The 14,437-nt window shown below is 38.0% G+C and overlaps 1 protein-coding gene across 1 annotated transcript; it reads right to left on the bottom strand.

Moving 5' to 3' along the window:
* Window positions 1-421: 421 nt before the first annotated feature.
* LOC145910942 (adenylate cyclase type 8-like) lies at window positions 422-12,602 on the bottom strand. Its single transcript, XM_082998167.1, has 27 exons — window positions 12,308-12,602; window positions 9,926-10,266; window positions 9,675-9,763; window positions 9,167-9,518; window positions 8,822-8,973; window positions 8,489-8,657; window positions 7,889-8,362; window positions 7,086-7,246; window positions 6,775-6,876; window positions 6,412-6,593; window positions 6,140-6,306; window positions 5,862-6,062; window positions 5,656-5,749; window positions 5,456-5,596; window positions 5,175-5,401; window positions 4,396-4,558; window positions 3,904-4,045; window positions 3,421-3,622; window positions 3,126-3,254; window positions 2,787-2,971; window positions 2,552-2,681; window positions 2,236-2,352; window positions 2,023-2,169; window positions 1,661-1,845; window positions 1,442-1,590; window positions 1,254-1,378; window positions 422-1,194 (listed from the first exon to the last, which is right to left on the bottom strand). The coding sequence occupies exons 1-27, from the start codon at window positions 12,492-12,494 to the stop codon at window positions 877-879; spliced, it is 5,031 nt and encodes a 1,676-aa protein (XP_082854293.1). The 5' UTR covers window positions 12,495-12,602; the 3' UTR covers window positions 422-876.
* Window positions 12,603-14,437: the final 1,835 nt, after the last annotated feature.

Genomic DNA, 14,437 nt, shown 5'->3' on the forward strand with positions numbered 1-14,437 from the left:
ACACCGAATCTTTAATTTAAATTACGCATTTATAAGCAGTCTTCTTCTGCTATGTTTAAACAAAAACGACGTAACAATTTGTGGTAGTTAAAAGCGACCATAGATAAGCGCATGGATTGAAACTTGTCTCTGGTTAATTATATCTTCCTGCATCTTGTTAAATTTGCCATTGTTATCAGTCTGAGGACGAAATTTGTTTCAGCGTTCGCATTGTTGCAGTGACGAGGTTTCCTTAGTGTGAAACAGATTTTGCACTGTAGAACAAAATTACTAAAATGTTCTTTGATGTGGAATATAGTTCATGACGCGATTGCACAAATCGTCTTTTATGTGTTAATTAGCGCAGACTGGAGCGCTCACAATAAAGCTTGTCACAGACAACCGAAAAGTAAGCTAATCTGAAAGTGAAAAGATGCTCAATACACTTATGTTATATTAGTTAAAAAGTAGTAAATAAAAAGAGTTTTTTTAGCGATTCAAACCACATGCGAAAACCATCGCTACAACTCTAACTTTACCAAATAGCCTACGTCAAACAGCATAAATTTTGTGTGTTTTTAATATATCCAGGAACATACAAAATAAAACAATGGCAGTAGCAGAGCTTCACAGTGGAGTGAACGAAGTACCCGAGCACACGGTAATATGATAAAAACCAACAATACTACAGACGTAACGCTAACTTTAGCATTTCAAAAAATGGTATTGGAACATATCAGATTTGGTTTAGGAAGACACGTTAATCATAATGTTTTCTACTTGAAAATTTCCTAGTTATACACAAAATCGCATCAATAAATGCACGTAACAAATAATTCTTTTGCGTGGGGCTTGTTGAAAAATGGAAACGCAAATGGAAAATGCAGGCCAAAAGCATTAAACTGCTGAGTTTTCATTGGTATCTCCGTATCTCTTTTGGCGCTGCGCGGCTTGCACCATACTAAATACAACATGTGCCAAGGAGTGATGTCCGCCTTTTTCTGAAGCTTCACCGAGGACAAGACGCCCATCAGCACCAACCACTGTCCCAAGAGCGGACATTGCGCGCTCAATGCCAGCGGTTCTCGCAGTTTTTTCTGTACATCCCAATAAAAAGTATGTTTTGACTTTTCCGATGCCTTTTACCCACGTCTCATCACGATATTTAAACTGAAATCCCTTATCTTTAAGAACATTATACAAGTCTTCTGGAACCTGGAATAAGAAGCAAAATTATGCGCAATACAAAATAATCTGAGACAAATTGCTATCACCTGTATATGATTGGCCAAACCGGTACTATCCATTCGACTTGCAAGGTTCACAGATTTTCCCCAAATGTCATACTGTGGCTTTTTTGCACCAATAACTCCTGCCACAACTGGTCCGTACGCAAGACCTTTAAACATAGAAATTTTGAGAAAAAAATGGATCCAAAAGTGTTGTTTGCTGTTACGCTCACCTATGCGAAAATTAAAATTATTTCCCGAATGGACGTTCACATCAGTAATGACACGTTGCAAAAGCAGAGCTAAATGTGCTAGCATACAGAGGTGACTGACGTCATGTGCAGACAACTTGTCAGGTGTCTCGCCGTCTGTTCCCGAGTTGCTGGATAAATTACAGTGATCACAAAACGCAACATGTAACCTCGTTTTACGTTTAAGCAGTTGCATTTTACCTGGAAGTTGATGAACCTTCAGTAGGAGTGGTTTTTGGGGGATTATCAGAGGTTTGTTCTCCCGATTCTTCATCGGATGAGAGGGCCCTTACTGCGTTGTGAGGAGTGAGACCAGAAGCAGCCATGTATGTCCCACCGATGGTCTTAATTTTTTCGAGACATCGAAAGCGTTCTTGGCTGATTAGCTGGAAGAAAACAGAAAAAATATAGAATAGGCTTACGAAAACAAACTAGTCCATCTGTGAAACAGATTTGAAAACTCAATAGACATGTCAATAAAAAAATTCATAATAAAAGCGGAAAACTTTTTGGAAACGTCTTAAAACCCACTTTTAAAAAAAATTGCAACATATCAAACTCACGTTATCCAAGTCAAATATTATTTCGTTTAGTAGTTTCATGCATTTAATGCCCTGTTCGTTTTCTTCCATTTGCGAGTAGTATGTTGAAAAATTGACAATTGAAGCAAACATAATCCCGACACAAGAATGTGCCTGCGAGTAAAGCTCCTGCAAACAACATAATAAGGTAATGTGAAATGAGGGCGACCATAATGGTAAATATAAATTGTATACCTCGTGATTCTTATTCTGTCCGAGGAAGTGTCGTGCAACGTGTTCAGGCAGAATGTTACGCAGTAGTTGGTAGTTGTGACCCTGAAGACTTTGCATTCCCCTTACTTCCTCTTTTGCCTAAGGGGAATTTGCGTAAACGATTAACATGTCATTAAAAAATCCGGGGAATTTTGACACATTACTGGACAAATTCTTCAGTGACAAATTTTGGACTTTGGCTTGGATCAAACAATTTAAACTTTTGTTATAATTCTTATAGCTACGTGTAAATTACGCAACCTTTCATATGCGCAAATTTAATTTAAAATTAACAAACCTGTAGTTTTCGAAGAAAATCTTGTTTGGTTGCATATTCAATCCTACGTCCCTGGTAGAACAAGATACCAGCAAACAAGCACATGAGTGTAAGTTTCTCACCTATATCAACCCAATCGTTTACTGAAGACCTAGATTAGAAAACGGCATTGTAATAAACGTAGTAGTTTTTTCAAGTTCTTACAATATTTTTTAACATTATGTGATAAAGTAGAAAATGAGTGAACAATAATCACCTGCAAGGGTCGACTTCAAGAAGATTTCGAGTTATGGTGTCGGTAAAAACGTTCCTTTGAGTGATGAGCATAATGATAAAATAAGTGAAACAGATCACTGCTAGTCCCAACAAGCGAATAAAGCTGTGCACTCGAAGGAAGCAAGCGCATGTAATTAAAGCTAACATCCCATTCAGGTAGAAATACTGAAAAGAAATATTTCAAATCAGTTTTTGGTTTGTTTATTATAAACTAGTGTTTTTATATATTGGTCATATCTTAAAATTTTATTTACCTTATAAGTAATTTTACAACAATGCACAAAAATTGAAAAATATCAATGGTCGTATTGTAACTCACAGCAGGGTAGTTGCATATGCTGTTGTCCGGTAAGTTGTAATAAGTTATTTGCCGAATTGTGGTTGTGTTGTCTGCAACGCATGTCGTGTTTACGTAGTACGGGTTGACGGACGTACTGCTGCAGGTGACCTTTGACAAACACTTGTTGCATTTGCGGAGACCAAACCACTGTTTCAGTTATTTGCTTACGTAACATATATTTTGTGTAACTTAGTTTTTGTTTGTACATCGTTTTCAAAAGTCACAGAGGACAGCCTACACATTCAAATAAATAACGACGAAACCAAAATCTTACCAGACCACTCACAGCACACGTAACATTGGTGATAAGAACTACCGCCATAATAACATATCGAATGTACAAGGTCTCTTGGATGTAGCAGCTCAGGTATCTCAGGGAAGTAGGAAGGGATGGAAATTCTTCCGCAAAAGTGATAAGGAGCAGGAAAATGAAGAAAAATGTAAAGATAGCCATCATAATGTACGACTGAATTAATCTGGCAAAACATAAAACGCACCAGGTTGGTTCCAGAATCGTAAACAACCATAAACGATATGACACAAATAGCAATACTTATTTAATGAGGCAGTTAAACCGTAAGAAATACAGTAAGCAAGATTTGAACACGACTTTTTGAAAAACATCCCACCTCTTTTCATATTACCTGGTTCATTGTTTTGCTAAATCAGAGATAAGGGATTGTGAGAATTGTTTCGGTCAGGGATTCAATATTTATCATTACAAAACTGTTCCAGTACAAAAAAAACTCTAACTTACGATACAGGAATTATCAAAAATCCGGTAATGGTAAGAAAGATTGTGATAATAAATGCCAGCAGCAGGTTGGATTTAAACACATCGTCTCTCAACGTCGAGTATTTCATACCCAGATGCTTGTCGCGAAACTTTCCGGTGAGTGCTGAAACATAAAAATAATGAATCTTGGGTAACTTTACGTTAAGCCCATGAGGTTTACAGGTTTCATAGCCCAGGCATTGCTGCCCGTTGCATGAAACATTACAATTTTACGTTGAGCTATTTCTTCTGAAGCTAACAGCACATAACGTTTCAGTAAATCATATTTGATAGGAAAAAAGTATAAAGAGGAAAAGTTAGTTGGTATTGGTTTGCAGTTTAGGTTGAAATACGCATCACCCGAAAAATAATTTCTGCATTTGTACACCTGCCCACATGTATACATATTAATTTTTTAAAAAATACATAAAAACATGCAAATGAAGAAGAACTTTCACATAAACATTTCCAAACCAGTAATGTGGCGTTCTCCCAAAGCGTTTCCCCTGTGCCCAAGAATATCTCTCTCCAACCGACTGTTTATCTCATCGTAATCTGAGCGCCGTGGGAGTGACGGAGCAAGACTTTTTGGAAACAAAGTGAACGAGGCAGTTTCCTTGAGAGCGGCCAAAGCATTCTGCAAAGGTTAATTTGCTTGTTCAAGTCGTTACCAACAGTGCACCATATGCGACAGGCTGCTCACGAACGCTTTTTTAAGTCCCGTGGGAGAGTAAATCTCGCTTTCAACAAAAGCCCATGATCCCTAACAGATCAACGCAGATTACACGATATAGGATTTTGCAATTTCTTGTGGCAAATTATATCACATTAATGGAAGTTGAATGGAAGTATAGAGTTTTTTTAAGCTGCCAACACAGAGGCGTCCAAACTTTTTACCTGAAAGGGCACATGCGACTTGGAAATAATTTCGTGGGCAAATAAAACAATCACATAAAATTTTGCAGATGCTGTTTTATACGTTTTGCTACTCGTTTTGGCTTTAAGCAATAAAGACTTTCGACAAAATGACGAGTTTGTTGATGGGGTATTATTAGATGCTAAGAAATTTGGCAAACAATACGTCATTAGAGAAATTGTCGCGCGGGGCATTTAAAACACCTGTTCGGGCCAAATGTGGCCCGCGGGCAGAGGGTTGGACGCCCCGGTGCTAACATCATTGGCCGATTGAAATTACTTTTCTCTACATTAGACCAACGACGATCTGCATGTAATAAAGGTAAACCACCACGAACCCCCTTTTTCTTCGGCTTTATGTGTGGGGTGCGGAGAATATTGGCAAATGGAATCTCCGGCCTCCACGATACGTCCCCCAGGTGACGCTTTTTGTAAGAGCGCCGAGTTGTGTTTTCGTCTTCGCTCCAAACAAATTTCCGAGAAAGAAATCCACTTGAAAGTGGGGTGTTGCACTCAGAATGAAATACGTCGCTGTGCCCGCTCACGTCAGCATGTCCCATTGTTTCTGAAATATGTTTTTTGGTGACATGGAGTTTTATCCAGACATTCAACAACTCACCACTGGAATCAAGTACGTGTACACTTGATGTTCGTGATTTTTTCGAAATGTTAAGTAACAGTTTTCCTATCTTCTTTTTGCGCATGCTTGAAGGCGTAATGGAGGGAGTTGGAGATCTTCGCGTAACTACAATCCCGTTACCTAAGAAGTTGGAAGAATTTTGCTAGCCGAGAAATTGCAACAGGCAACGTACAAGTTACCATTAGCGGATAACGTGGTGTTATTGTCATTAACGTCCGAACTGTTGTGACGTCCAGGTCCTCTCAATCCGTTTGAAGTTAATGACGAAAGAGACTGTAAATAAAAGGTACTTTGATTTCTTATGGCGGGTATCAGTTAAAGAGTGTTGTATAGATGCCAAAAACATCACATATTTAACGCAGGTTGGGTATTATTATTTATTTACCATTAACTTGTTGTCGTATCCGCCTCTACTGATCTCGGTTTCTTTGGACAAAGAGTCGATATTCTGTTGAAAATAACTGTTTTTTCGCGGTTGTCTGTCAAAGTTAACTCGATTAACTTTTCGACGATCCACAATCAGATAGGTTTTTATGCTGTGTTCACGGAGGTAATCGTTTCTAGATCCTCCATCCCCGTCCTCTACCTTCAAAACAATTATTTTGCTGTAAAAACCAAACCTTATAAGCTATAGTCGAAAAATATTTGGCAATCAAAGGGTACCTCATAGTGATTTTCAAGGCAGTCGTATGTCGCTTCAGAAATGTGAACACGCCCGGGTATCCCACCGGCTTCCATTTTGTTGGCTATATCCACATCAGTTGACCAAACGTCAAATTGCCACTTATGGTGACCGATCACTCCACATAGCACAGACCCGGTGTGAATTCCTTCACATTGTAAACTACTGTTTAGTCTTTAGAAACTACTGTTTAGCTACGATGATTTAATCTTTTTGTGGTTTTAATGATTTCAGTTCCATTTATTACACTCACCTATTCGCATATCGAGCTCTCGATGAAAAACGTTCGAAACTATTTTTATGGCAGATATCATGTCCAGGGCCATTTCCACGCATGAGTGAGCATGGTCTGTGGTTGGTTCCGGGAGACCGGACACGCAGTAGTAACAATCTCCCAGGATTTTGATCCTCAAGCAATTGTGCTTTTGTGCAAGGCTAAAAGCATTTTGAACAAAGGTATTAACATTAAGTTTTTATGGTTTGCTTGTATATTTGGTAAAAAGCAATATCCTGACAACAAGTTTACCGGCAAACACTAATGCTTGTAAAAGACAGCACAAAAAGGTTATTTCAAAAAGGGAAACCACGATCATGTAAATGCCTAATCCACTTATACCCATCAAATCTTGCAAACAACTCGTTGAGTGTGGCCACAAGTTCTTGAGCAGTAAGGTGAGTGGACAATTCAGTAAATCCTTTCACATCAGCATACAGTATACTGCGTTGCAAATTGGAAATTAACAAAAGAGTCAACAAATTTTTTAGCTTCTGATCCGAACAAATTATGATGTTTTTGTTTTAAATGAAAATAATGCAGGAGTCATTGCGGGCAGTAGATAACTAAATGTTGCAAAACTTTAATGCATTTTGGTTCAATCCAAATGTTCACAACACACATAAAAATGTCAAGATGCAGTGGTTGTGCACCTGACGTTGTCGTATTGTTGGATGTATATTCGATTGTTTTTTGGATTGAACTTTGCTGCGAAACCTCCCCTGGCAATGTTGACATCTTGAGGGTCACTCGAAATATCGTTGATCATTTGAAGTGCAATAAAGCGGGGAATAACCGAAAGAATAAGACGTTCCTGATAAGTAAAATATATGTTGTGCGTTGTTATGTAGAGAATATTTCTAAGAAAAGAACAGAAACAAATTAAAAATGCTAATTCCTCTTGTGGTTTATGTTTATCTAACAAACGTGTTGATTTAAATATATGTTTCCAAATACACATCTTAACGTACAGTTCAGTGGTGACGCTGCGCATGATAATTTGCTAGATTTATAGCTTTGAACAGAAACGACGGTGTTTAATGTGTTTTAGTGAATAATTCATAGAAAAAAATAGCGGCAATCAATAGTCAAATCACATGCCCAGGCGGTGCAGGAACAAAATCAATGTCTTCGGTCCACAACATTGATTTCCAAGCGTGGTGTGAACGGAATCACATTTAGCAAGTAAGTAAAGCAGCTTGTCTGTTTACATACATTTATGAACGGTTTTGTGTGCAAACATTTGATGTTTTTGTTCATTGATCTTCGTAAATACAGCTTCAAGTGTTAGCTACTGGTGGTATCTTGTCGTGGCCAACAAAAATATATTACAAATCACTACAACGTATTTTACACTTACTCAACGTTAATATGCAGCTGCCTTACCTAATGTTTAAACAGTCTGATTTATACACGACTTTGACTATAGCGCACGGTCGTTTCTGGTTTTCCCCACCTGATTGTGATTTTCCCTTTCGAGCCTGATTCGGGTACCGATGCAATGACGAGTCTCCAGGAATGTTCCACGTCTCGACCGGTCTATCAAGAAACTGGTACAAACGCCGATTATATGCACGCACAACACTGTGACTAGTATCGATGTCACGTGATATCCAAGGGCACTGACGTCGGTGTCTATGTTTGTTGCTGACGAAGATATTGTTGCAGTAAGTCTAGAATCAGTTGAACCGTTTCTGTTAAACTCCGATGAGTTCGTTATTACATACGAAAAAGCCTTCTGTTGGGCAACAAACAACATGTCTCTTCCTCGAATGTTAAAAATATATCCGTCATTCGACGTGTAGTCGTAGTAGGGTTGGTTTGTGGTTGGCGTGGATCTTTGAGATGCCGATGAATTACTTGAAAGTGCAAATGGAATTGTTCGACCCAAGATGTTGGCAATGGTTGATACGCTGGAGCAAATCACGGCCTGGGTTGTAAAAATTACAATAAAAATCTGTCAAAGATACGAAGATATAAACAAATAAAGGAAAAATAGCATATGTGGGCAAATATGTAAAACAAGTTATAGCTGTACTGAGAAACAATTAAATACCCAGTGTAGTGGGAAAGGCAACATCGTGTAGGTTACAAAAACAAGGAACAGTAAATGGGCAAATCCATCTGAAATTCCTTCAAGCCTCTTCTCGTTGACTAACGTGGTAATGTAGATAAGAGCTTGATCAAATGCGGTTATACACGCCCACGTGAGCAAACCACACAATCTAAAACAACAGTTAGTTCAAGTGTTTCTTGAAACCATCAGCAAACAACCACATAAACGCGTCCTCATTGCACAATGGATTTAACTACAGGGCGCGGTTGGACACAGTTTACTGAATTGACAAAAACACTTTTAAAAGTGGTCAAAGAAATCGGAACAACTGACCTTAAATATAAGTCTGATCGTTTGTGGTTCTTCGAAGTGAAATAAATAGAAATGAAGATAATAAGAAAGTAGAAAAACGCCGGAATCCCGTACATTAAACCTTCGTTGAGGGTGAGGTGGTCAATCACGGCATAAATAACAATTATAACAATCTGAAAAGTTTTTTAAAACTAATTGATGTTGAAGAATCGATGCACATTTTACGAGAAGGATTCAAACATATGTGCTATATAGCTTGGACCAAAAAAGAATTTGCGGATTAAACTAAGAGTGGAAACTTTGTAGCCTACATTTTCCCAAAACAATATGACAAGCACTTCTAGGTACAGACAAGAAACATCTTACCATTACAGTGGTGGCAATAAGGTTGGTTGCTATCTGTAGAACTTTTCTTTCTCCAAGGAAATAACGATTATACAAATATTCAAGTTCGGGTGGAGAAAAATGACTAATCAATGAGGGTAAGATAAGTCCACGGATGGTAAAACCAGCGTTGCGGTATTGTAGGTTATCCTGTGCTTTCATTTGGAAAGCTGGTGCCGCTTCGACGCCTTTTGCTTTTGTACTATCCTCGCTTACTCCAATAGGCACGTGATTTTGCTCAGGGGCAACGCGATTTCTGTCCACGGCGAGTAAATCTGGCCGCGAACGTTTCTTTTTCTTATTTGCCGACTGATTAGCGCCCTTCTTGATATCTCTGTAGTTGTTTTCAATCCATTAAAACAATTTATATAGCAATTAGGTTTTAAATTACGTTAAAGTTTTTACAAAACACATTGTTGACAAATGTTACGAATGTTTATTTTTTGTCATACATGCTTAATACATGTTTTGTAATTGCACGAAATCTAACCTGTTGATGTTTTTAATTGTTTCCGGGTTGGCTGTAATCGTGTCCTGACTAGAATAGCATCGTTGTTGGTTGCTTGCCAACATTCGAACCTTCATAACAATAAAAAAATGTTAATCATATCGAACGTTACTTTATAAAATAAAGTTTACGGTGTCTTCATTCCATCATAAAACTTCTTTTTTTCAAATTTACATAATTGGTTTAAGTTTACATTTTGCCTATGTACAACGCTAAAGTATCGCAAAGATTACGGCGTTCTTCCAACGATTGCTTCCATCTGTGTCGGAGCTTTTGAGTCGATCCATGATGCTTTCCGACGACTTTTGTTTCCACATCTTTACCAACGTGGATTCTGCTTTTGCATCATCATCCGGTATAGGGGAATTTCTGCTTGCCTCTGAAGTGGTGTCCGATCCATTTATGCCCATTCGGTTATTGTGTTGGTCGTAGGATGTCGAGTTAAAAGCAATTTCACTAGTGGTTGAGGCGACGTCGCTTTTTGCTACGTCAGGCGTTGTCTCAAATGCAAACTTGTCTGAATCAATGTCATCGTAGGGCAGTCTGAAACGTTCTATACGCTCAAGAGGGATGTCTGAAAAACAGTTAAATTGTGTTGGTATATTCTACTACATCATCACCAAGCACTGCCTAATTGCCATTGAGGCCACCAACAGTTTGACGCATCTTGAATTATAGACGCTATTTAAATACAAAAACAAACTGCATGATTTTGTAAGCAAACTGCAATTGTTTTTTGTTAATTCGAGTAAATATGCCATTAGACAAATTAAAAACGTTCTTCCAGCCAAAGAGGTGTAACTAAACTGATTGAAGTTTATTAACACACTGATCCTAACGTTAAAATGTCAATTGCAGATAGCAATTTCATAACAACTTCCTGTCACTGGCAGGAATCGAAAGCTTTGTTTATTTTGTTGGTTAAAGGTTTTAACGGCAGATTAAAATCAAGGCTGGTATTGACACATAAGGGTCGAACAACAATTGCTAATGATTACTGTAGTGTATTCCATTTTTTGATAATTCACCACTTACTATTTTTCACTGACTTGATCAACAATTATTATTATCATCATCATCCAGTGCGGAGGCACACCGAGTTATCACATTTTTATTTATTTTTTTTTGCGAAGTCACACCGAAGGCGTCAGTATATCTTTCTCGATTTTGTGTCGTTTAACATTTCGCAACGAGCCGGTTGGTTGGCGCAAGGTTCAAATAAACCCATTCGGTCAATTAGGTTGATTTTTTGTGTTTGTGAAAGTTTGAAATGAAACGTTTTTGCCGAAACAAAAAGCATGCTAAAAAATTTACCCTATTTAACACAAGCATTATATTGACTCTATTTTGTTGCAGCCAATTTTACCCAAATTGTTTAACCTAATTGACCCATATCACTTGCTAAAACTAATATTACCAGCACGTGCGTTTAACCTCGAATTCCGCGAATACCAATTTCAAAACTATTACAATAAATGTGCTATGTATATTGGAGTGTGCACGTGTGCACTTAAATCTTCATGCAAGTGCATATAAACAGTGTACATCATCTTTATAAATAGGCCATTATGCTTGTATGTTGCAACTGGCCTGGATGAATCAACAAACATTGCTGTGTCGATACGACGGTCGTAAATAAGAGTAGTTTGTGGATAAGGGCGCAGTTAAAAAATCGATTGATATCAGTATAAAATGAATCGATGTCAGACCAGAAGGCCAACATCCTATCAAACTGATACAAGCAATTGGGGCCAAAACATCAATGCATGCATAAAATTCTTTAAAACTTTTATTTCATGTTATAATGCGTTGTTTAAACATTAATGGCTTTTTTATTACTTTTTGTAGCCCAACACTAGATTTAATTAACTTAACCTCAGAATTCAGTGATATTAAATTGTTTTTATGGGTGGCACTAACTCAACATTGATGTCGTGCGGTTGTATAAATTTTCACAGCGCTCTTAACCCATCAACAACTTTGATATTTACGAAAAGTCGTTTAGCCACCAAGCTGGTCGATGTTAAACCAATCAAGCTTTGTCGCCGACGATTTAAATTACAAACCAACTGCATCATTTATAAATTAGTTGACATTCCTAAAGTCCATTTAATTCTTTAAGTAATCTTACACTGTCATTTCAAATTAATTTGCCAAACCTGCCGCAACAGAAAAGGGCAAAGGTTTGTCAAACAAAAGATGAAACATAACGCTAATATTATTAATATTGTCGAAAAAGCACAACAAAACGTTTTTCACATTTATCAAGCTCGTATTTTTACAATTTTACAAAACGGCTAAAAAGCAATCGGAACTGAGTTAAGAACTTATTAAGACAAACATTATATGGTATCGCGACTACACCACTTTATCACGAGTCATGCAACGTTGCTGTATAAACAATATGGAACGCAGTTTTGGGTTATCCGCTCCATCCGCTAAACTGCATACATCGCATGGCCAAATCATGATCTTCTCTGCGAGCAAAACGTTTTGCAGGAATTTCAATCAATCTTTGGCGATCGTTACAGTATAAATTATGGAAACGATGCTACCTACAGGACTGTCCCACGCCCGCTTTTGAAAGTATAACTTATACGCTAAAGGTAGCTTACCAGGAATCTCAATGATGTCTATGCTTTCATCCTCTTTGGTTGCCTCCAAGCATGCTACGTCATCGCAACTTTCGCCTTTGTCGTTTAAAGCCTTTCTTCCTCCGCAATACATGGCAGGAGTAACAGAGTTGCCCTTATTGTCGGCGCGATGTCGGTGGAGCGTCATTTTGTCGTCTGGCTCCTGCATCGGCTTTGTTGCCCTCCAATCCTGTCACATGTTGAGTGGCACAATATTTACACACAGCGTACGGGCATCTACATCTAGAGTAAGCTGTGTCATGTTTTGAATGCTCGGGCTCCTGCTGTACATTAAAGAAATACCGAGTGAGTCAGAACTCGTCGTCGGTTTGCGGTAATTAGAGTGCTTACCCAGAGTCGGTTTTATGGTTACAAATTTGTTACACAAACACGACTCGCTTCACGACAGAGTGCAACTGGTATGGCTTGTACTATGCCTTACGAAAAAGCAATTTGTCCAAAGCGACATTCAAACTCGCCTGGCAACCAATTTCTAATTAGTTCATAAAAGTATGCGGTACATTCGGTGAGAAATAAAGTGACAAAAGTTTTGGTAAGTTAATATCTTAAACAACTTCAGTATCGTGGTAAATTCCGAAGTTCACGCTACACTGCCTTTCTCACATGACCGCAACAACTTCCGTCTTTCCTTCTCACATTGCAACACATCAATCGACCTCCGATCTGGCCCCACCGTCATGGATTGGGACCAAATTGGCGTTTTACTGGTGCAGGCTCAGTGAGAAAAACATTGAACATCTTTTGTAGGCTAATAGCTTTTGAGCAACTTGCGTATCTCATTTTATGTTTTCCCGCAAGTGGCGGATGCACTTAAGGTTTTATTGTGCCATATATGTTACTTATGTGCATATATATGGCGCTCAGTCTCACGCACACACCCCTGGAACAAGGGCCAATTTTTACGCAATTTGACACAAAGTAAATACAGAAAACACAATGTAAACGATTTGACGATACTTGGAAAATCAAAGCTGTGTAAACATTTAATATAAAAGCACGGGCCACCAAAGCGTATAAGGTGCTATTGAGTTACTTTGGAACCGAGACAGCTGATTCAAGCCAACGACAAGGTAGAATTTAAACAAAACGTCGCTTCACTGAAGTGCAAATGTTTTCGAAAGTAATAGATACGCTTAACCGGAAAAATACAACATAAATATACTGATCACTTACCTCTATTTATATGCACTACCGTTAAAAATACTTCATCGGAATTTCTTTCCCGCAATTAGGGCTTATTCTGAATATAGTTTGGGAAGTTAAATATTGACATAACTGCACGGTCTTGCGGCTCTCCGGCACGTTTATGGTTTTCAATAGTTTCAATAGAGAACTTTAAAGCGTCGTGAGGTTTAGAAGGCATGTAGCTTATACTATGTACGTATAGTTTTTCTATGTTTATCTAAACCTAGAGTTTAATTGAGTAAATAAATATTTCTTCTTCATTCTAACAATCATAGCAAAACAAATTCATAGCTCACATTACCAAACAGTCTTGAATAGTGCACCAGAGCATAAACAGACCAATTCCGAAAAAGTATTTGGTGTTCAAAATTGCACAATCTCATACTCACAAAAGTTATCGGCAGCCTACACAACAACACATAAACGTAAATGGCAGCATCGGTCAAGCGCCTGACCCATTTACCAAGAATAAAACCTGATCGGGATTCGTGCCCAGGACATCCTGGGTTCAAATCCCGGTGGGGTAAAAAGAACATACAAACGTAAATTATTTTTGTCGTTCTTTTATACTCACACAACTAATTTTTTTTGTTATACCTACTACCTTCATATAACTTGGGTACTTACGTACTCTCAACAAAACAATATACAGCTACCTCGAGATTCAAACTCAAAACAATTTTGTGAAATAATTTTGCAATACAACGATAAAACAATGTAAAGAGGACATCACTTATAGGTATAACTGCAACTCGATAAAAATTGTTTGAAAGAGAACTGACTAAACTAAAAAATCGTCTAGGCTACGTTCGATTTCTTATGACTGACTTTCATAAATTATAAACTAGATTAAAGTCCCCAATGTGGCAGACTGCCATTCCTGGGCACGAAAAAGTTATCAATATT

The sequence above is a fragment of the Ascidia mentula genome, chromosome 8 (assembly GCF_947561715.1).
Source record: "Ascidia mentula chromosome 8, kaAscMent1.1, whole genome shotgun sequence".
NCBI classification, from domain to species: domain Eukaryota; kingdom Metazoa; phylum Chordata; class Ascidiacea; order Phlebobranchia; family Ascidiidae; genus Ascidia; species Ascidia mentula.

Excerpts from the sequence above, each read along its gene's own strand:
- LOC145910942 (XM_082998167.1), bottom strand. The coding sequence starts at position 12,494 with ATGCAGGAGCCAGACGACAAAATGACGCTCCACCGACATCGCGCCGAC. Across the intron at positions 2,682-2,786 it reads CTTGAAGTCGACCCTTGCAG|GTCTTCAGTAAACGATTGGG; the intron begins GTGATTATTGTT and ends TTTCTAATCTAG. Across the intron at positions 2,353-2,551 it reads ATTTTCTTCGAAAACTACAG|GCAAAAGAGGAAGTAAGGGG; the intron begins GTTTGTTAATTT and ends AATTCCCCTTAG.